The 23284-nt window shown below is 39.6% G+C and overlaps 1 protein-coding gene across 2 annotated transcripts in view; it reads right to left on the reverse strand.

Moving 5' to 3' along the window:
* LOC142656472 (interleukin-21 receptor-like) overlaps nt 1–22936 on the reverse strand; it is a 36264-nt gene extending 13328 nt beyond the window's left edge. The window contains exons 1-6 of one of the 2 annotated variants that reach the window (XM_075831404.1): nt 22663–22936; nt 7965–8058; nt 4785–4899; nt 1970–2154; nt 1325–1470; nt 1065–1242 (exon numbers count right to left, since the gene is read on the reverse strand). In XM_075831404.1, coding sequence (XP_075687519.1) covers nt 1065–1242; nt 1325–1470; nt 1970–2154; nt 4785–4899; nt 7965–8034 — 694 coding nt within the window. In that variant the 5' untranslated portion in view covers nt 8035–8058; nt 22663–22936. Of the gene's footprint in view, nt 1–1064; nt 1243–1324; nt 1471–1969; nt 2155–2630; nt 2792–4784; nt 4900–7964; nt 8059–22662 lie in introns of those variants that run through there. The other variant, XM_075831405.1, reaches the window with a different exon arrangement.
* Between the last annotated feature and the right edge of the window lie 348 nt (nt 22937–23284).

Genomic DNA, 23284 nt, shown 5'->3' on the forward strand with positions numbered 1-23284 from the left:
TGATGTTGCTAGTCCAGGTCATCAGACTTGTGGTCGGACCGTGATTTTCGGCCGTAATATAAGTGCAGAAATGCACCTGTGTTATGTCCGTGATCTAAGCCTTGGTTACTTAATTTCAAAGTTATCTCACCCACTTTTTTGACTTGAGGATGCTCAGCCAATGGGGGCTTGAGCTTTTCCAAGACTCAGGGGACATAGCATTACTTTTTTTTAAACTAAATTATACTATAAAACTATGTCCACTATTGCAACCAAAATTTTTTAATTGCCCAATGCATCTAAAATAATAATAATAATTTTAAAAAAAAAGCAACTTCGCAAATAGTCTTAAATTAAAAAAATTCCTATGCATCTCCATGGTAACAGACAACATAAGAAACCCTGTGTAGTCTGATCCTGCAGTCATACACGTTTCCACCTGTCTACAACTTCTTGGTAACCTATAGAATTTATGTTAGCAAGTAGTAGAGGACATAAATAGTTCTACATAGGAGTTGTAGACACAAGATGGTAGGATTTTTTTTAAAAGCTTTTCATGACTTTTATACTCATTTATGTTCATGTTTGCTTTAATTTTTTTGTTCCAAATATGTCTTTTTTATGTTATGTTATTTAGAATATGTACTATAACTTCTACTACTGAGCAATAGAAATGAGAATTCTAAATCAGCATTTATGGCTGAAATCTATAGTGTATGGCCTGCTTTAGACATATCATATAACACTGGTGGGGATCTGAAGGTCTGTGAGGCCCTTGACTGGGCATTTATGATTTAATGGTTGATCGGACCCTAAGGGATCCAACTTTTTATGTAATACCAGATTTTTTTGTATAAGGCATCAGTTGGAATCACACAAAGTAATGCCATGTTTAAGTCGCATATCAAGAAATATTCAACCGGGAGAACATATGTGCTCTCCTTAAAACCAACTACAAGCTATTTGTGTCATGACCTACATGAGGTGTTGAATAATCTTCTGTATTTCATTTCTGAAATAACAAGCAATCCCATTCAAGACATGAGGTAAAATGTAAATGCATATAGCCTGTTTAGTCTTCATACCATCTGTTGGGGTTGTCCATGTGACCGACGTGCTCCATTCACTCCAGTGGCCACGATATATAGATGTATTTTTAGGCTGAGCTCGGATCCTGGCTACATATTGTTCATCAGCTTGAAAAGTTGACCTCAGGAGGACCACATTTTTTTCATCCTCAAGGACCTGGATAATCTTTTGGTTCTAGTAAACCATAAAGATATATGGATTCATCTTTTGCCAGTATTCAACAACCCATTGACTTAAGAGTAGGTAATGTTCTTACCAGCCATGTCTCTCCATCCTTCTTGTAGCTCAGCTCATAGGCTAGTTCACCGCTTCTCACGTCATGAGTATCGTAGAAAGTTTCCCAGGAAATGTTATAGTTTTCAGAAAGAGAGACTGTGAGATTGAACGCTGGCACTGGCTTGACTATCAAAAAGGACAAGATTTCTTTGTGAACTTTTTTAAAGTACTGTCTACAATAATACACTTAAAGAGTACCTGTCACCTCTCTTGATACATTTATTTTTAGTAAATAATTGTATTTCCCGTGAAAAAAAGAATTCCAGAAAATATTTTCTTAGAACTCTGCATTGTGCCGTTTCTCTGTTAATCCCATTAGAAATTTTAGAATAAGTTGACAATTGGGTGTTACCATTTCCCCTGCCAAAGGGGCGTGTCTCTACACAGTCTCATTCCGTCAGAACTGATTGGACAGAGTCAGTCTGTGTAAGGACACACCCCCATTTGGTAATTTATTCATATATTTCTTAGAGGAATAACAGAGGAAGAGCAGAACGTAGATTTCTAAGACAAAAATCTCCAGAATTGTTATTTCACATAGAATACAATTATTTATCAAAACAGACATGTCAGAAGAGGTGACAGGTTCTCTTTAACTAGAGCTACAAAAATTGGCATGACTTACAATTTTCACCTATCATAAAAGTTTTGCAGATCTGATTTGAATAATATCGTCCATTGAGATTGGTTGTTATGGTAACCGTGCACGTGTCGGCTACGTTGAAGTCTTCCATATCAATAGTGCAAATGTACTCATGTTTCTTCTCACACTCAACTAGAATACACGTATCATCTGACTCTTCAAAAGTCCTTTGAAGAAACAAATATTGTCAGTAAAAAAAGATTTATAGTACTCAACATTATCATTACTGATACACTAATACAACTTAGGCCTTATTCACACGAACGTGTTATAAGTCCGTGCAACGCGCGTGATTTTCACGCGCGTCGCACTGACCTATGTTAGTGAATGGGGCCGTTCAGACTGTCAGTGAATTTCACACAGCGTATGTGCGCTGCGTAAAACTCACGACATGTCCTATATTTGGCCGTGTTTCGCGCATCACGCACCCATTGAAGTCAATGGGTGCGTGCAAATCGCGCACGGCAAACGGAAGCACTTTTGGGTGCCGCGTGTGATTCGCGCAACAGTAGTAAAATAAATGAATGAAAACAGAAAAGCACCTCGTGCTTTTCTGTTAGTCAACATAAAACCAGAGTGTCATAATGATACCGGCTGCGCGAAAATCACGCAGTCAAGCACCATATGCCAATGCCACACTGACCTTTTGTGTGCGCAAAACACAGTGTTTTGTAGTGGGGCTGGTAGCAGGTGGGTAACTGGGATGTATGTGGGGAAGAGCAGTGATTGGAAGGTAGAAGAACCAGAAAAATGTTCCATATCTGAGTGTCCTGGGCCTGGTAATATCCACTTTGTGCATTCTTCCAAATGTTGGCACTGGCTAGAATTATGGCATGTAATTTGTAAAAAAAAAAAAAAGAGGAGAGTGAGATTTTAGGTAAAGAAATACTGTTCCATTAAGTAGATATGATAGACCGGATAGAGTAAATAATTTTTTAGAAAACGGGGCACTGGGGAATGAACACACTTGCTTCTAATTTTTAGTAGTTCCCGCTCTATATACCATATAGCGCCTTTATAATACTGCCATACATTGCCTAAATAATACTACCAGTTAGTGCCCTCAAAACTATGTCATACATTGCCCACAAAATACTGCCATTCATTGCCCAAATAATATCGCCATACAATGCCTAAATATTCCCATACAGTGTCCACATAATAACACCATATAGATCTATGCAGAGAATGAGACAGAGGGGACTGTGCGGCAGTGACTTTACAGCTACATAGTTCTGTCTACTGTTGGGCACATCCTCAGTATAAATGAGTGCCCTGCAGACTGCTCATACTAACAGTGGAGCAGAATGTTTTTCCATGTTGCTCCTGTGGGTCCTGCCATCCTTGGGTGCCCCTAGGAAACAGAGGCCTTGCACAATTGCCCAATTTGCCACCCCCAAAAAATGGTTGTGGATGTATCATGGCAGGTTTGCCATTCAGGGGTCTTTTTGGGGGGTAAGACCAATGGAAGCTGTTAAGGAAACAATGTTGATTGTCTCCAGGCTTACTCAGGAAGAGATACAGAATAACTAAGAGAGAAATAATTAACAACTGGAAAAAAGACAACAAGTGATCATCACTGGGAATTTTTTTCATATTTTAGGGGAAATGCTCTGAGCCTCTATGGTTTTCTAAAGAAGTAGCAGACAGAATGAAAATTGCCTTGCATCTGGAGCATTACCAGTACAGACTGTAGCCATGACTGTAGCTGAGAGCACTAGAAAAAGTACATTATGCACCAAAACTGATATTGTTTTTAACTATACACAAATTTACGGAGAGTCCGCAAAAACTGGGAGTTTTTTTCTGCAGTCCACAGTGTCCGTAGGTGCAGGAGGACAGGGGCAACTCGGAGGAAAATTCTTCACTGCTGTGCCTGTTACATGTGTTGGTGGTTGTTGATTGGAGGAAGGCCGGAGGACTCGGAGGAGTTCCTGGCTATCAGACAGGAAGGGAGTAGGACTCCTCCTAAAACTTTCCTCCGCTCAACAATTGCCAGCAGGCAGCAGTAGTGATGAATACTCCTCCTGGAAGAGCGGGAAGGACCTGGAGGTTGCACACTGGGGTCTGTATTAATGCATTTTGAGGTCTGTGTTCTGTATTAATTCAATATGGGATTAGGGGTCCTTATCCTTTTTGAGGTCTGGATTTATTAATTTTGGGGTCTATGGTCTGCATTCAATCAGTATGAGGTTTAGGGTCTGTATTCATTTTAAGATCTGGGTCTTTATTAATTATAGGGTCTGCAGTAATTAAAGGGGTATTCCCATCTCAAACATTTATGGAAATCCAAAGGATAAGCTGTAATTGTCTGATAGATGCAGGTTCAACCTCTGGGACTCGCACGTATGTCAGAACAACCACCTCATCAGGCAGGACGGGCATCGGGGACCCGCGTTCTCAAATTACCGTGTCCCAAAGTTGGAACCCCCCACTATTCAAACATATATGGCATATCTTGTGGGTATGCCACAAATTTCTAAGATGCGAATGCTACTTTAATCCTGGCGTCTGTTTTAATTAATCTCGGAAACTGAGGTCTGATGAAGGGGTCATGTATGCTGCCTGCTCATAATTCAAGGGTGTTCAGTCAAGTGCATCTGGGGGCGTGATCTCTAATAAGGGGTGTGGCATCTGTCTGTAAAATTTCGGGCTGTCCGTGATTTTTGGCTCAGTTCTTCAGAAGTAATTGAAGAGGAGGTTGGCAGCCCTTATTTCAGTATAATAAAATTACATTGTTTATAGGAAAATAAACATTCTATCACCATATTACCAGAATGGATAGTTACATTCTTACCAATTGGCTGTCAGCGTATGGGAAACACTGGTGTTCAGGACTGCGTCCTTACGATATTCACATGTCAACGTGTCAACGAAGTCTATATAACAGAGGAGATCTTGGCAGCACTGAGCTGAAACATCAAGAAAGATACTAATACTATATTTTCTTGTTACATTATTGTAAACCATACAATTGGTGGAACTTCCCCTTCTTCTAAACTTATACCTAACATATGCATTATTATTCTGTAATGATCCTTTAGTGTATTGTTCTCATATCCTTCCAAGATATCTCCTATACATGTACATAAAGTTAGTCAACACTTCCTTTACAAGTACATCTAGAATTGATTTGTTATGGATATGGATGAGACCAGATTGTTTGCTATTGGTAACTGACCAAAACTTGCAATCCTAAAAGGAAAACTTTAAAGGGTTTTTGTTCTTTTAAGTATTGATGGTATAGTCTTAGGACAGTGGCCTCTAACCTGGGGCTCTCAAGCTGTTGTGAAACAATAACTCCCAGCAGCGTCGGACTGGGGTCCCTTGGGCCCACCAGAGGGAATGATCCTGAGGGCCTGCCCACTATTTATACAAAATACTTACACATACACTTGTTGTTATCATCATTGTATACATGGGATATATCGTCAATAAGGTCTCGTAGGTCATAAGAAATAGACCCTAGTGGCAAGTGTTTAGCTCCCAAGTTTGCTCCAAATGGAGTTGTCTTCTGCAAGACCTTTTGGGACCCAATTTTGTGTCAGAGCCTGTGCCGATCGGAGGATCCTCTGGTACTCTGGTGGACCAGTCCGACCATGAGTCCAAGCATTCATTGACAGATACATTCTGTCAGGGCATGCTGGGAGTTATAGTTTTGCAACTGCTGGACAGCCACAGGGTGGATACCACTGTCCTCGGGATATGCCAGCAATGTGTGATTGGTGGGGATCTGATTGTTGGTGAAGGGTCTGTATTACGGGTGCTGAAACAAACTTAGATCACCAAAGATCCATTTGGTACAGAAGAATTGTTCTGTGTTTGGGTGTCACAGACGTAATATGGACGCCATAATGCGCCTGTATTACAGCCATCTGAAAAGGGCCCAAAGGTTCCGTGCCACTCGGCCTTGTCACATGCATGAACCTTGTACGGCAGTTCCTAATTGAGTCCGTATTAGCAATAGTTCTAGGGGAGGAAATCTCAGTGGGCGACTTAGTTACAAAAATATACCACCTCTTATCCGCTCGGAAGAGTGTCAGTGAATTATGACAGATTGTAGGAGAGGAAAACCATCACAGCTCAGTAAGTAACGGAAATTAACTTTTAGCTGGTAGGATGCAACAGTATAAATATTCAGCATGTTCTTTATCTGTATAGAATTATTGTCTTTATAAAATGTCTGTTTTATTAACTTCTTGTATCAATGTATAAAATTAAATAACAATTCTGAAGTATCTTTTCTTAGATGTTTGCATTGTGCCGTTCCTCTGTTATTCCTCCTGGAAATGTATGAATACATTGACAAAGGGGCATTACCATTCCTCTTGTCAAAAGTTTTCTGAATGATTTGAAGGCTGTATAGATGTCACAGATGTCCAGCAGCTTGTGAAGTTGTTTTCCATTATAGTGAGACAAGCTGGATGGATGATCTGTAATAACTTGCTGCCTTTGAGGTCTAGTCTTTGGTATAACCAGACTAATAACGTCTCTAGGTGGCCACCCTCCACGGTAGTTTCCACCCTGTTCATTAAAAAAGATTTTGACTTTTAGGCCTCTTACACACTACAGTATTTTGCGTCATTATTTGGAAGCCAAATCCAGGAGTAAAACATAAACAGAATAAAGTATCATGGAAACATTTGCACCTCTTTCTGTATTTTGGACCCACTCCTGGTTTTGACTTACAAATACTGATGCAAAATACTGACCTCAATACTGCCATAAAAGCATAGCGATCAGTTTACGCTCATGTATGCTGCTACATTGTCGTGTTATGTATGGGCCTTTTCTCTGTTATTCCTCCTAGAAATGTATGAAATGTCCAATCAGTGAAGCCTGTGTCAGACTGTGTAGGGACACACACTATTGACAAGGGTAATGGTAATGCCCAGTTGTCATTTTATTCAAACATTTCCAGTTGTAAACAGAGGAACAGCACAATGCAGAGTTCTGTTAGGCTGGGTTCACACTGAGTTTTTTGCAGGAGGAAAATCTGCCTCAAAATTCCATTTGGAATTTTGAGGCAGATTTTCCTCTGCCTGCACGCCGATTTTCGCAGCGTTTTTCGCCCACGGCCATTGAGCGCTGCGGGCATAAAACGCAGCGAAATACGTTTTCTCTGCCTCCCATTGATGTGAATGGAAGGTCAGAGGCGTAAACGCCCAAAGATAGGGCATGTCCCTTCTTTTTCCCGCTCGTGGGAAAAAAATGCCTCTGCCTCCCATTGAAATCAATGGGAGGCATTTTCGGCTGTTTTTTGGCGCATTTTGTGGCACGGTTTCCGCGTCAAAAAACTCTGTGTGAACCCAGCCTTTTATACTCTAAAATTGTTCTTTTCTGGCGATCGCCAATATTGACCAAATCAGACATGTCAGGAGAGCAGTAAACTCACTGTATACATTGTTCTGATGCTTAGCATCCTTACAAATGGACATATATATCAATATAAATCTATCTATCTATATACGGTACTGTGCAAAAGTTTTAGGCAGTTGTGGAAAAATGCTGCAAAGTAAGAATGCTTTCAAAAATAGAAGTGTAAATAGTTTTTAGCAATTAACAAAATGCAAAGTGAATGAATAGAACAGAAATTTAAATCAAGTCAATATTTGGTGTGACCACCCTTTGCCTTCAAAACAGCAAGTTTACCTAGAAGAATTGATGCTGTATGCATATATATATATATATATATATATATATATATATATATATGTGTGTGTGTATATATAAATGACCTTTAACATACATATAATGTTTCTCATGCACTTGCGTCTTATAGAAGAAACAATGTCATCTTATGAGTCGTTTCCTTCAAATGTAATTTTAGTCTGTCAGTATCTGAGTCAGCAGAGGTTTGTGCAAAGGTTTTGTATTGATGTGGCTAGGAGGGGAAAAGACATGATATAGCGGGTGTGATCAGTGATGGAATGAACATCACTCGCAGGTTCAAGACTTAAACTTTTGGTGTACTTACAGAATGGTGCAATACAACCTAATGCCAGTAGTATCAATGTTGCTATTGGTTCACAGCTCTTGTTCGTCATCTTCTTAATTTCTTACTATCTCCCCTGTAAGTAGAACATACCTGAATTATCCACATGTATTCCACATTATTACAGGATAGAATATTCAGTGGTCAAAAACATCATTATGTTGTAAAGAAAGATCCGTGGTTACTAATCCAATCTGTGGTTACCATTCATTAATGTTGCGGCGTAAGGTCTTGTTTTTTTGCATTTCGGGGTGTATTTTATTTATTTATATAATTTTTTTGATGCGTAAAAATTTGCATATAATTAATATTCGGGGTTTTTTCACAATAAATGCAATTCTGCAATTTTCTCCGATCCTGGCCATTGCCATTGTTGGCAAGGTGGCAGCTGTCAATCACAACTGTTTTACCCTAGCAATCACAGTGCCATAAATGTCCAGAACTTAGGCATTGGCTCCCACCGCCATAGGTTTATGGCACAGAGTGGAAAGGGTTTAAGGGGTATGTGCACTTTTGCATCCATTTTTTTTTTATTGCTGCAATGTATCTAAAATAAAAAAATGAAGCCACTTTGCAAATAGTTTTGATTAAAAATCTCTTTGTAATGATGGGGGTAGGGAAACAGACCAGTGAGCCCTAATCTACCCGCCACTCAATCCCTGCCTACTTGCAACGACCCGCCCTAGGCGACGGGGTACAACTGGGCCACGGTCCCTACGCTCAGTAAGTGCACGACAGACAAACAGACAAGGGTACACAAAGCTAAGGGAAATGGGGCAGTTGCCCACGGCAACACCGTGAGCAACAAGAGTGGTGAACGAGCCGAGTCAAACCAGGAGTGTACGAGGTACCAAACGCAGAGCAGGAGAGTAGTCAGTAAGCCAGGGTCAGTATGGAGCAGGGTCAAATAGTTCAGAAGCTGCAGCAGGGCCAGGAAACCACACGAGAAGAATCACAAGCAAGGAGGAAGAGGAAAGGCAGGTATAAATAGACAGAGGGCGGGAGCTAGCTCTGTCTGGCCAGGCTGTGATAGGCTCTCCCACTCCTAAGCCTGCCATCCTGAGTGGTGGAAGATGGAGTCAGTCTCACAGACATAGAAGCAGGTGCAGACTGATTACCTATGGGCGTATACACAGAAGCTGTGCCTGGCAGATCCTTTACACTCTTACCATTTTTTGTATACAGCAGATCTACATGTCTCCAATGTTACAGACTACAATCCCTTTGTCGTCTGATCTTGTAGCTATACTCTGTTCTGCCTGCCCTTTTCTTTCTAACGTATATTGAGTTGGTTAACAAGAAGTAGGTGACAGTGGAGTATGACTGCAGGATCAGATTACACAGGGTTTGTAGTCTGTAACCATGGAGACTCAGGTCTGCATAGGAGCTGTATACACCAAACAGAAATTAGGTTATTTATGCAATGCTTTATATTTTTAAGTGGTTCTAAAACTCTAACCATGTGTGAAACTTTGCACTGTAGCAAAATTTTCTTTAAAAATAGTATTTAGTATTCATTTATTTTTTGCTTAGGACAGATTTTTTTGCAACTTGTGGTTCTGCATTTTGCATTTTATAAATATCAAATGAAAAGTTGATACTTTACTTTCATTTTACTATGAAAAAGTTGTATTGAACATAGTGTATTAAAGGGTGGAACCTTATTAGGAAAAAAGGGTCTTCTTTTTTTCTCCAGAAACAGCGCCCCTGTTGTCCATACACTTGTATGAGGCTGAGCTGCAATACCGGACACAGCTCATGGACAACAGGGGTGCTGTTTTTGGAGAAAAAGGACACTTGAAAATCCATACAGAGCTAAACCAACACTGTATGGAGTTTGCCACAATTGTATCCAGTCTAGACCATCCTCAGTGTGCTAGATTAATCAGCAGCACAAATCTCTCTCTTTTCCTGATTTGCTACAATGTATCAGTGTAAGTAAAATGTATTAGGCACACGACCGTAGTGGTTTTGCGGGCCGAAAAACCACGGATCCGTTGCTGTGCACTTTTGTCAAAAAATTGATGTCACCAGTTTCTGAAGCCGCAAATCCGGACCGTAAAATGACATGTCCTGAGTTTTCGCGGCCCGAATTCACGACCCCCACATGGATCCATAAAAACCATAATTGTGTCCATGGGGCCATATGACAATGGGGCCATATAACAATGTGACAATTTACAGAGGAGCTAATTCAAAGGTGACAACTCAGTTCTGCAAAAATGGCCACATAATGACCAAACTTTGGTTGCTCTAATTTCTGATTTACTGATATATAATATAATATTTGAATCCTTCATTTATGTATAAGATCTAAACTGATCACTATGCTCCAAATCCAAAGAATTACAAGTTGCTGTTGTTATATGGTTACATTAAAGCTGTAAAGTGTCAAGAATATATGATTCTACTGTATGGTGGGTATTATGAGAACATCTATCTATCTATCTATCTATCTATCTATCTATCTATCTATCTATCTATCTATCTATCTATCTATCTATCTATCTATCTATCTATCTATCTATCTATCTATCTATCTATCTATCTATCTATCTATCTATCTATTTCTATCTTCCAGCAATGCCCACATCTACATTCAATTAATCAAGTACATAGTTGACCTATCAATGTTTTTATGTGGACACAACACTCGAACGAGAACCCTTTCAGTCGATATTATTGGAGTGGTTCTGTGAACTGAGACCCCTACCAGTTTCTTAATCTGAAGGACAATGTTGCTTGGTAAAGTCCCTAAACCATTCATTGTCAGGCAAGGATTTCTGGAAATCTTTGACACCTTGCTTCTTTTGGAATCACCCACTAATAGCAAAAAATGGTTCCAGTGCTTTCCCAAAAATCAACGATCACTAAGGCACTGCAGTGATGGTCAGCTTTACAATATGCTTTAAAATTATTTGGATGACAATTGCTATGCTAATTATTTTTGTGAGAACGTTAACATTTGGTGGGTTAGCAAGAAGTAGGGGACAAATAGAAGAAAGTATAACTGCAGGATCAGACTGCATAGGGTTTGTTTGTTGTCTGTAACCATGGAGACACAGATCTTCATAGGAGCTCAAAATTGTAGGCTTTTTTTTAATCAAAACTATTTATACAGATGCTTTACTTTTTATTTCAGAAACATTGGGGGCAATAAAAGGATCTGTTGTAAAGGTGTACATACCATTTTCTTTTTTATACCAGCTATTCATAGTATACAATTTCAGACAGCATGTGAACAGTTGTATTAGGAGCCTCAATGATACAGTAAAAGGAAAATCTAGAGTCATTATGAACTGGATTATTTGCATAAGATCCCCAGGGACTTTACATTATTAATTATTTAAGTCCATTGACGGAAGGGGAAAGAAACCTACAAGAAACTTATGCAACCAGATGAATGATCTGTAAGTCAAGGAAACTTCCAAAGTTTTTAATTTGTCCAAAGTAAAATATTGGCATGTCATTCTTTCATGAAATTTGCATCTGTCAAAAATTATATTGTAAGAACCTTTGTGACAAGGACATTGGATTTATCATTGTCTCCCCAACTTATTGGTGTTGTGGTTTTGGTACCCAATGGGGCTTACAATCTAGTTTTCCCTTTTATATAGACACAGATACTAGAGCCAACTTCAGAGAAAGCAAATTTACCTAAGAAGATGTTTTTGGGTTGTGGGGAGGAAACTGGAGAACTGAAGAAAACCAACACAAGAACATGGGGAACATATAACCTCCATACAGATGTTTCCTCAGGTCAGGTTCTTAACTCCAGACCGCAAGTGCTTCTAATCACTAGGCCACCATGCTAGAGATTTTCATTATTAAGGTACTGTTTGTCAAAAAGACATTTCAAAGGGGCATTTCAACACGGCTTAACTTTATCCAATTGGGCCCAAATACAAAATGGGCAAAATCGATTCTATGATTGTAGGGTCAAAACCTACTGCTCCAGTCTTTGGTTGGAGCCAGACCCTTACCATATGAGTCTTTTTGAGTCTGTAGTTTTGAGAACCTCATTCAATGTGACCACCAAACTCATTCATAGTATCTTAGTGGTTAATACAGCATTCAGCTTCAGCCGTGTTAGTATCTGCATTCACATTGAGCAACAGAGATGGTCCAACCCTTTGATATCCCTTTATTGTGTAATATCCAAGGTCATTAAGGTCTCAATATACTATCCCATATGTTAAAAGCACCAAAGAAATCTCAGAGAACTAGCAACAATATCATTGAAGTCGTGGTCCTTAAGTCACATTAATAAAATCTTACCGGATGGACGGTAAATTTGCTTTTCTACCCGTGTTCCTCTTTTCTTTTTATTATTTTGTTTTCTCCAAATTTCAGTGAAGTTCCAGTTTGAAGACATTATTAGCTCTTCACTCATATAATCTTACTACAAGAATGGTTCCTCTTACAAGCAGGAGCTATTCCAATCATCAAACAGGACATTGATGAGGAAAACAAGTCCTGTGAGCTCATTTATAGATTACAGACTGCCGTAAAGTGTGCCTGTATTCTGCGTCTGCACGGCAGTGGATAAACAGAATAGCAAAAAATGAAAAGTACAAATACACATCCGTATTACGATCCAATCTCTGAGTTGTATGGAGCAGTAAAACAGCACCCATAGTTGTACCTCCTATACCTTACATATGGTGGCATATGGAGTTTTTATTTTTTATTTTAGATTAATACAGAATCCAACAGCAAAAAAAATCATGGCATGCTTCATCTCATGACTTTTTTATGGAGGTATTCTCCACTAGAAGCATTGCTTTTAGGAGAGAATAGATCCGTAATACGGTGCTGTTTGTTGGCACCGTATAGGGTGGCCCATGGAGTGTTTATGACCCCGCAGTACAGAGCCATAGGTACTCCGTTTGTCGCCATACAGCTTATGAGTCAAGAACATGTATAAACTAAAATTGTAAATAATATATTTTTTACATATACTGTATATTATATCCCATACATGTTTGGTAAGAGCAGCAATACTGCTTACCCCATTAAGATAATTGATCACAATTGCCGCTGTCCCATTACAACTGTTAGAAATTTTCAAGCAGTATATTCAAATATCTTCTGGGCATCTTTTTTTTTTTTAACCCTGAGAAAACTTCTCAGCCATCTCAAAATGTCTCAAAGTATAAATACCTCACAATGTATGAGGAACATGACTCCCATAAGAACATTTAGGAGAACTATTTTAGGAGAACTATATTAAAAAAAAGTTCTTAAATTGCTCTTGAATTATGAAATTTTCCATCACCAACACTTTAAATACATGAACCTCAACATCCCACCTATAGGTTGATAGATGAGTAATCGTCATTGAACAAAAATCAGATAAAGAATTACACAAAACTCCCTAAAATATACCATAACAAATTTTCTAAAACACATTTAATTCTTTATGCAAATTAATTATGCAAATTTGGAACATAGGGAGGTTGAACAATTATCAACAGATAATTAATTACCTTCACTTAGATGGCCATGGGGTCTGTTACGATGGATTCCTCTAGGAGGTTCATAGTCTACCCTCAGCTGTGATGTGACGTATAGGATGGCATTAGAATCTGAAGCTTTACGTAGCTCAACATCTACATTGTATGACAAATGTCACTCACAAGGATGTGGTAATGGGGGAGTGGAATATACAGACGGTACCTCTATCAGTGGCTGTGAAAATGGTGGGTGATCAAGTGCAAAATTTCTAATGTACAAATTAGTCACAATAATAACCTCAATATTTATTATTTTATTTCAATCATTGGGGCAGATTTACTATTCAAATTGAGCAAGAACTCTGGCGTACATGCTGCGTGCCACATTTAGACATTATTTTTTAGACACTTTTCTCGCCACATTCATCTGCTGCTTCACCAATCATTTTAAGGTTTAACCCCTTCGAGTCTACAATCTGTTCGTTTTAATCGCACACTGCTATTCCCCGGATCAGGCTGTCATGGTGACAAATAACTGAAATAATTATGCCCTTGTCACTAAAATGGCGAAAAATGGCGTCAAATGCACGATCCAGGTTACTGATTTCAGAAGGAACATTTTTCTCCTTTCTATAAAATTAAAGAAATAACAAAAAAACACTATTCAGTGCAGACACACATCTATCATACATCCAGTGCCGCACCTGCCATGAGGCGGCACCACCTAGCCAAAAATGGGGGGCGGCATTTTGAGCCAGGGACGGACTGGACCAGGGGGAGTGGGCATGCCTTAATCTACTTAGCAGATGTGCCACATGATGGGCACATCTGTAAGAACATTCCTCCTCCTCCCTGACCCTGTATGCAGAACGCCACCAGAGAGGAACAGGTCTGCAGGAAGAGCGGTTGAGCACTCTCTCCTCAAGTAAGAAGAGAAGTGACAAGACGCACGAGGTGAGCGGTGTCCTGTATTAAAAACTGAGCTCCACTTACAGTACATTTCTCACTTTCCTGCCTTCACTAATTTAAAAGGGGTCGGTCGGCCGAAGCTGGGGGACCTGGACCCGGATGTATACTGCAAGGGGGGTCTGGGCATTTTACTGACAGCCAAGGGCTCTATGGGTGGGAATACACCCCCTTAGAGCCCTCAGCAGTCATATAGATGTCCAGACCCCCACCTTGCAATACAGTAATTAGTGATGGCTCTATCGGTGGATTATTCAGCCCCGTAGAGCCCTCGGCTGTCAGTAAGATGCTCAGACAACCCCCCGATCACTTAAATTAGTGGGGGCAGGAAGCTCAGCGCAGTATAGCTCCCCCCACAGCAGTCAGAGTCAGGACCACCTTGCAGTATAAGCCCCCCCATAGCGCCCTCAGTAGTTATTATACTGCAAGGAGGGAGTTCACTGTGATTGGTGCAACTTTCTAATTACTTTTTATTAAAAATTATTTTTACTTTTTGAGATACAGGTGCTTTGTATCCTATATACAGAGCAGCTGTATATAGCGCTAAATCCTGTATCCGTCAGGTCAGCGGAACTGACGGATTCAGTGTCAGCGGGTCCTGCAGGATCGAGCTGTTACCGATCACATCTAAGTTCATAACTTAGATGTGATCGATAATAGGTGACCTAATGGATTCAGGTCTCAGCGCTAGATACAGCTGCTCTGTATACAGGATACAAAGCAGCTGTATCTCAAAAAGTAAAAATAATTTTCCATAAAAAATAATTAAAACTTGCACCAATCACATTGATAGATATCTTTTTATATATACATATATATATATATATATATATATATATATATATATATATATATATATATATATATATATATATATATATATATATATATATATATATAATGAGAAAAAGAGTAAAGCAGCACAGCAACAGCAGTGGGTTAGGAACCCTTTTTAATGAAATCCCAAAAAATGAAGAGCCAGCACTCCAAGGAAATTGGTGAAAAAAAGTGGTGTGTTTATTCACCCCAGGCAGGCAATGTTTCGATCCGTCTCTATGGGATCTTTGTCAAGCAGATGCCACGTTCATGCCAAATGAGGGAGACAGGCTTAAAAACGGAAGAGGGTTCTGAGCTGTAATGGCTGCCTAACATTAACATATTGTGGTGTAATTATACTCAGGAGAATTAGAGGATTATTTTATGTAGTAAATGTAATTCATTTTATAAACAACATTAGCATTGGAATAAAGGAAATTATTTTTTTCCTATTTGTGTACATTTTTTCCTATATAATGCCAACAAACGGAAAATATAATGGTTCTATTTTAACGCTAAAAGTAAGCCTAATATGTCTCCCAAAATTTTTTAAATAAAACATTTTGGTAGACTATAAAAATAAGAAAAAATATTTACCTTGACAATGCATTATTCCAAAACACATTAGTGACCCTTGTTTCTGAAAAGTGGGAGTCCTTAAAATAAATTGTAACATTCCTTTAAGAAGCATTACATGTAAATCTGGATCTTTAACTTGTCTTTTTCTATCACATATATAACAATTAATTCAGTAGTGATATTTCTTTGAGAACTGAGTGACAACTAATATGGCCACTGTTAGTGCTCCCACATACAGTTGTCACCCAGCATAACCAGCCCTCTGAATCTGCAATTCATCCTCTGCTCCGATATCACTAGCCAGATGAACCCTTTAATACCTTAAATGATTTCCCAGGGCCGTCTCAGAAGGGGACCCCTATTTCTAAGATTAAAGGGGCTGTCTCAAGAAAACAACATCTGTCCATATACGCATAGCTTCCATAATTTAAATTCCCATTCGTGAACATTTGAAACTCCACTCCTGATCTGCTCTGGAACGCCCATAAAACATCCCGGAATCACACATTTTGGGGAACATTTTATAAGCTCCTCCCTCTTTGAGGCTTGTTTTGTGGGACAATTAAGTGAAAACCAGGACTGTTGGGAGGCATACATATGGCAGCATGGGAACAAAGAATTGGGCATGTTGAAATCCCCAAAAATCTTTCTTCGGACATCTGCTGTTGGTGGACAACCAGGAGGCCCCCATAGATCACTGGGTTGGGATGACTTTTATCTCAACTGTATGGCCAGCTTAACATAGAAGAGAGAGGAGGAACATGGAGTTTAAATTGTGGTTTGCATAAAAAAAAGCCCCTAGACAAAAATAGCTCATGGTCAAAAATAAAATGCAACTTGTCCTCCAAACACTAATAAAGAGTTCATGAGAAATGACTCTGTTCTTCCATCCATTCCATCTCTTCTTCATGATTCTCGCTGGGGGTAAGAGGCTCATCTCAACACATTGAAAGATGTCCCAGGAGAGTACCAAAAAGTAATACTAATACTCATGGTGCATATTTTACAATGCTGATGTCTTAAGTATAAGCACTATATTATATCCTAAGATATGAGGATCAGTCCAAGAAAACAACCTTGTTCAAAAATAAGGAGTACAACACCCAATCCCTGAAGAAGTAGGATGGACATCTACCAAGGTGTTATAATCTGCGTCTCTGAATGTCTCTATATTTTACATTCTACTTGTCTACTTTTAAGAAACTGCTTCACGAAGACTTAAGATATTATGCGCCTAGCAAGTTGTGGACATTTTTTTCCTATGTGAACTCTGCCCATAAGCACAGGCCATGCCCACAGAACAACATATATAAGGTGCCTCTGCTAACAGCGCTGTCAGAGTGAACTTATGACCCTATAAACAGACTAAGAAGAGTGCCCCCCATAAACAGTGCCAGGTGAGTACCCCCATAAGCAGCGTTAGCAGAGTTCCCCCCACCAACAGTGCAAGAAAATAGTCCCTCATAAATAGTATCAGAAGAGAGTCCCACTTAAACAGTGGCAGTAGAGTGTCCCCCAAAAACAGTGTCAGAAGACTGCCCCTCATAAGCAAGACTGCCAGCAGAGTCCCCAATAAATAAGTATGAGAGAAACTATGTATATGTACACTAAATAATAAAAAAAATCACCAGTAAGGCCTCATGCACACTTCCATCACCTCTTTCACGGACGTTTTTGACGGATCCGTGTGTCCGTTATGGTATCCATGTGGTTTCCGTGTGTACTCCATGTCCGTTCCGTGTTTCCGTTTTAAACTTCATTTGAACTTGTCACATGTGCCAGGAAACACCCATAGTTGCTAGGGCAACGGATCCGGCAAAAACGGACGGCACACGTGTGCCGTCCGTTTTTTTCACGGACCCCTTGACTTCTATGGCAGCACGGTCACGGAGTCACTGACAAAAGTAGGACATGCTTTACTTTTGACGGAACAGAGCAACGGATCCGTGAAAATAACGGAAGTGTGGATGGGCCCATTAAAATTAATGGGTCAGGGTGAAAAAAACGGATAGCACCCTGAAGGAAAAAACTGAAGTGGGCATGAGGCCTAAGGCGCTAGCTTTTCCGTTATTCTTAGGGAAAAATGGAAGTGCCAGATCCTTCGCATGACGGAAACCAACGGTGTCTGACAAAACCTTTTGACTTTAATGGGTTCCATAGGGCTTCAAGGCTTCAGTCATGATGTCGATCATTTTGCTTGGCAAAATATTGTGGCATACTGCTCTGTTTTGTTCGTGAAATCCGACGGAAGTTGCGAAGCAGATGTGAACAGAGCCTAATTATAAACCCTAGAGTCATGTTCTTCTGTCAATTTTATAATTATTTCACGCAGCCATTTCTTGGTTATATCTTCTTCTTCCCTCTATGTTTACCAGAAGTGATAACCATTATGACCACCATTACAGTTCCTATAGGGCATTGATTCACATGACACAGATGGGATGGGAAGATGTACTACCAATCATCGGTGATGTCATCAGGAGGCCACTGAACTGCTGAGGTGATGTCATTATGAGCAACATGTAATTGCTGCAGTCATTAAATGGCTGCCATGGTCACATGGAGATAGACGTCATCGCTCTTCAAAAATGGTGGGGGTCGCAGGAATGCTGCCGAAATTTAACTGTTACAGCAGATAACATATTCCTCTTTACTTTGGAGGACATTTATTAAAACTGATACAAAGGAAAAGTGGAGTAGTTGCCCACAGCAACCAATCAGGTTGCTACTTTCAATTATAAAAGGACCTCTGTAAAATTAAAGCTTGTACTTGATTGGTTGCTATGGACAAATACTTCACTTTTCATGTGCACCAATTTTATTAGAACCCCCCCCCCCCCCCTTTAAATTCCCATGATTTTCAAGATCTCTGCTTATAGTCATTATGGAACCTTCAATGTTTGCTATTGAAGGATAAAAATCTGTTCTGGTCATATAATGATGACAATGACAGCGGATAGAGATCTTAAAAGCCGAGTAATTGATACACAAAGTTTATTATAAAATTGTGTGACTTCATTATGCAAGAAACTTTTGATGCTAATTTACATATGCCATTAGGAATCACTTTGACGTAACTGTGCGTCAGTCGGTAGGAGGGGAGAATGGAGTGGGCTCATAGGCTAATAAAGGCCCCCACGTCTGCCATCTTGATGCAGCATAAATATTGCAGTTTATTGTGCAAGCGATCTAACGATCACATGTTCAAAGATGAACATTTACAAAAATTATAAAAAATTGTTTGATAAAGTTTCTAGTACTGTACAAAATAAAAAAATATGGAAAGTAAAAAACATAATTGGTATCACCGCGTATATAGATATCTCATCCCCATGGGTTAGATATATACACTGATACAGATGAGATATTCACCCTTCCCCCAGTCCTTGAGATCGGGAACAGATTGTACAGTATGTTACAATGAGTGTTATATTTATATGCGTTATAAGATAATTATCCATATTTTTATTAAAAACCATAGGACCCAGTGTCGGACTGGGCCCGCCAAAGAAATTTATTTGAGAACCCACAACCAAAATAGAGTCACCACCACCCACCTATACAGAATAAGTGCATACAATGATGTTTGATCATTTTACAAAATATAAAATGGGTGAAATAACCCAAAAATTAGGTAAACCGCAGCAAGAAGTGATCCTCTTAACCGTCATCTTCATATAGATTTGCCCTATGCTGGACCTCATAGGCTCTTCTCTGGCTGGCCGGAGTATCCTCTAGTGGACCAGTCCGACCTTTATAGTACGACTTTATCATACCGAATAAAGAGGCCTCAAACTGATATCATTATGTATGCTTTTATGCAAATTTGTAATAGCAATATCCAGTTTATGATGGAGTGGTAGCTGTAGGCGCCTGGGATGGCAATGGATTGCTTGACCATGGAAATCACAGGTAGCTGATCAGCAGCCCTGTAACAGAGCTGTAACAATGCTTTCCATCACCTTGGATAAAGATTCGGTGACCCCCCCCCATGTACATGCACACCTACAACTTACCATATTTTTCGGACTATAAGATGCTCTTTTTAGTAAAAATAAATCTAAAGCTAAAAAGTCTGTGCGTCTTATAGTCGGCAGTCAAGGGCCCCAGCTGCGCCAGACCCCCGGACTGCTTCTTTAATAACCCCTTCCCGACCTATGACGTGACGGCACATCATGGAGCGGGGGGGGTGATGTTTGGAGCGGACTCACGCGCTGAGCCTGCTCGATACACTGCAGGTGTCAGCTGTGTTTTACAGCTGACGTGCTGCTCTAACAGCCAGGAACAGCGATTGCGCTGTTCCTGGCCGTTTAACTAGTTAAATTGCAATAACTAGTTAAAACTAGTTATGTCAATAGCGACTGCGGCATTTAAACCGTTAGGATGGGGAAGGCCCCCTCCGACAACCCAACGCCCCCCCCCCCGCAATGCGATCGGGGGGCACCGATGTTTGTCATTGCAGTCCGGGGCTTAATGAAGGTCCCCAGGTCTGCCTTCTGTCTGCCTCTGCAGAAGCCTGTAAAAATTACAATATACTGCAATACATTGGTATTGCAGTGTATTGTACCAGCGATCTATGGGAACTATTAAAATGTGTAAAAAAAAGTTAGATACATTTTCAGGAGTGTAAAAAAACTATTAAAAGTTTTAAAAAAAAACCTTTTCCCATTTTTCCCCAATGTAAAAAAAAAAAAAAAATGGTATCGCTGCGTCCGTAAATGTCGGAACTAGTACAATATACCATTATTAAACTCACAAGGTGCACGGCGTAATTTGTTTTTTTTTAAAAGACCAGAATTGTTGTTTTTTGGTCACCGTAGCCCTAAAAAAAATTAAATGAAAAGTGATCGAATAATCGTATGTACCAAAAAATAGTGACAATAAAAACGACAGCTCGTCCCGCAAAAAATAAGCCCTTACACTGCTCAATCGATGAAAAAATTTAAAACGTTATGGTTCTCAGAATATGGTAAAACAAAACTATTTTTTTTTAACTCATAGTTTTTTCTTTGTAAACGTAGTAAAATATGAAATTATTTTTTCCCATTTTCTGTTGTCTAAAACCTGGGTGCGTCTTCTAGTCCGAAAAATACGGTAATTAAATTTGTGAGCCCCCATAAAAATATATATTTGTATATTAGAAGTGATAATTAGAAGTTATAACTTGGATTGACAGTGACAGATAAATAGTGCGCTATACCGTACACATAAAAAGTACCGCTTTACCAGACCCCACAATAAATTGAGACCCCAAACTAGACCCATAAATAAATTCAGACCCCAGACCCCTAAATTAATTCAGGACCCCTAAATTAATTTTAGTCCCTAGACCAAACCCCCAAATATATTCCTACCCAGGACCTGACCCCTAAATATATTCTGACCCCAGACCCCCATATATTTTCTGACCCAGGACCTGACTGCCTAAATATATTCTTACCCCAGGTCCAACAAATATTTAGACCCCAGATAAGGTAATATACTTACCCTCCTCGCTCCTCTTCAGCTCTGGCCACCACTGCACTTGGTCCTGATGCCGTCCAGCATCAGGATGTTGTGACTGCTGCCGCAGACTTCCTGTTGACACTGGATGGTATCAGGACTAAGTGCAGGGGCTACCGATGCTGAAGAGGAGGCGGTAGCAAGGAGGGTAAGTATACAGGCAGTTATCTATTCAATTAATCCATTAAATTAAACCAATAGATTTCTGCCGATTTTTTTTGGATGAAATGTTGAGTGGGCCCTCCAAGTGACCCGGTAGGCCCTACCCTAGCTATGCCCCTGCAGGGATAAAATGAATACCATTGCTGACGCCTTTCAAACAAATACATTTTTTCTCGGTTACCGCTATCTAATCCTCAATACAAGCTATGAGAAGTAAGAAGCTCGAAATGCGTCGGTGAAGAGAATAACTCAGCTTTGTGGATTAAAATCTGTGAAGTGTCACCTCCGATTTATACACAGGATCAGCTTTCTGCTTTTATAAATGTAACAGACTATTAGGACACTTTAAACAAATTTTCACTAGTGAGAATTTAGGTGTTAACGACTTTTACGTTTTATTTATTTTCTACATGACTGTTGGCGTCTGTCTATGATGACGGTCACATATTGATAACACAAGCGGTCCTTGTGTTGTGTCTGAAAATGCCGCTTCTGTAACATATTTTTAAAGATGTGACACGTCATTCAATCCAATGGTTGCAACTGGAACTGGAGCTATGAGCCTGTTGAACATGTATGTCATTTATTGCCCCATAGAAGTCGTGTAAGGAGATGATACATACAGCACAGTACTATGACCCTATAACCAGGACTGATTACAATCTGTGGAATATGTTGTCGCTATATATACACAATAGGCATTAAATAGGCCCACATGTCAAATACTATACATTCTATCTATATGAAGATTGTCCCATGAGACCCCAAAAACAACAGCTCAGATCATTCAATGTGAGGACGAATTATATTCATTACTACATTACACTAATGTCGTACAATATTTAATCATTCTCGACATGGTGTAAGGACATATACATTTACAACAGCTGTTTAAACTAAAAAAAAATAATACCTTAAAACATTGAAGAATAACGCTAGCAAATATATAAAGATGTAGCAGAGCTCAATTTGTCATTTACCTCTCTGGGTCTGCAGTCTTTGTGCATCGTACTGAACTTGGAAAATATAAAGAAAACGTTTTTTCCCTGTGGGCTTTTGTTAAAGATAATGTGGCACCAAGATGACAAACTCAGCTCTGCTTTATCCGACCAACTCTACTCAAGAAACATACAAGTCAATGAAACTTTATGGTTTTTACTAACTATAGATATCCAGAGTTATAGTTTGAGAATTCTTACCTCTATTTAAAGGATGAAAGGGATGCCCATCAGTTGTTCTTATGCCCGCATCTTTTTAACAGGATGACAAACACATTTCATTCAGCGCATATTCTAGAAATGGCCTTTGCATACTTCTGATATTTGACTTTTATCGATATTAGTCGGTATTGAGGTGGATTCATTGTCCCTTAAATCTACTGTCTTCTGATACAACGTGAGAGCTGTTACTAGACATCGTCCTGTGAGACAATGACATTTCACCCCAAGAGGGAACTTTTTAAGTTTGTTATTAGTCATAAGTCAGTCTGCTCAACCATACCATAAAGAAATGTTTCATTTTCTATTCCCGCCAACACACTGACACTCGGGTACGTAAGATGTGCATGTGAATATACTCTGTTGTTCTGTGTTATCAGCCCTTTCAGGTAAAAAGGAGGATGACTGTCATGTTCGTCAATGAAATTACTGATAGGAGGTACAAAAAACCACCTCCCCAGGATCACGACTTTAGGGTAGTGCTGATCTTAAAACGGACACATTATAGGGGCCTCAAATGTGGAGCTGGACTCCATGTCAAGTTCCACATGGGACGGGCCGGTAGACGCTCACATCCATAGGTCTGTTATGAAGGAGCTATAGA

The sequence above is a fragment of the Rhinoderma darwinii genome, chromosome 6, assembly GCF_050947455.1.
Source record: "Rhinoderma darwinii isolate aRhiDar2 chromosome 6, aRhiDar2.hap1, whole genome shotgun sequence".
Classification (NCBI taxonomy): Eukaryota; Metazoa; Chordata; class Amphibia; order Anura; family Rhinodermatidae; genus Rhinoderma; species Rhinoderma darwinii.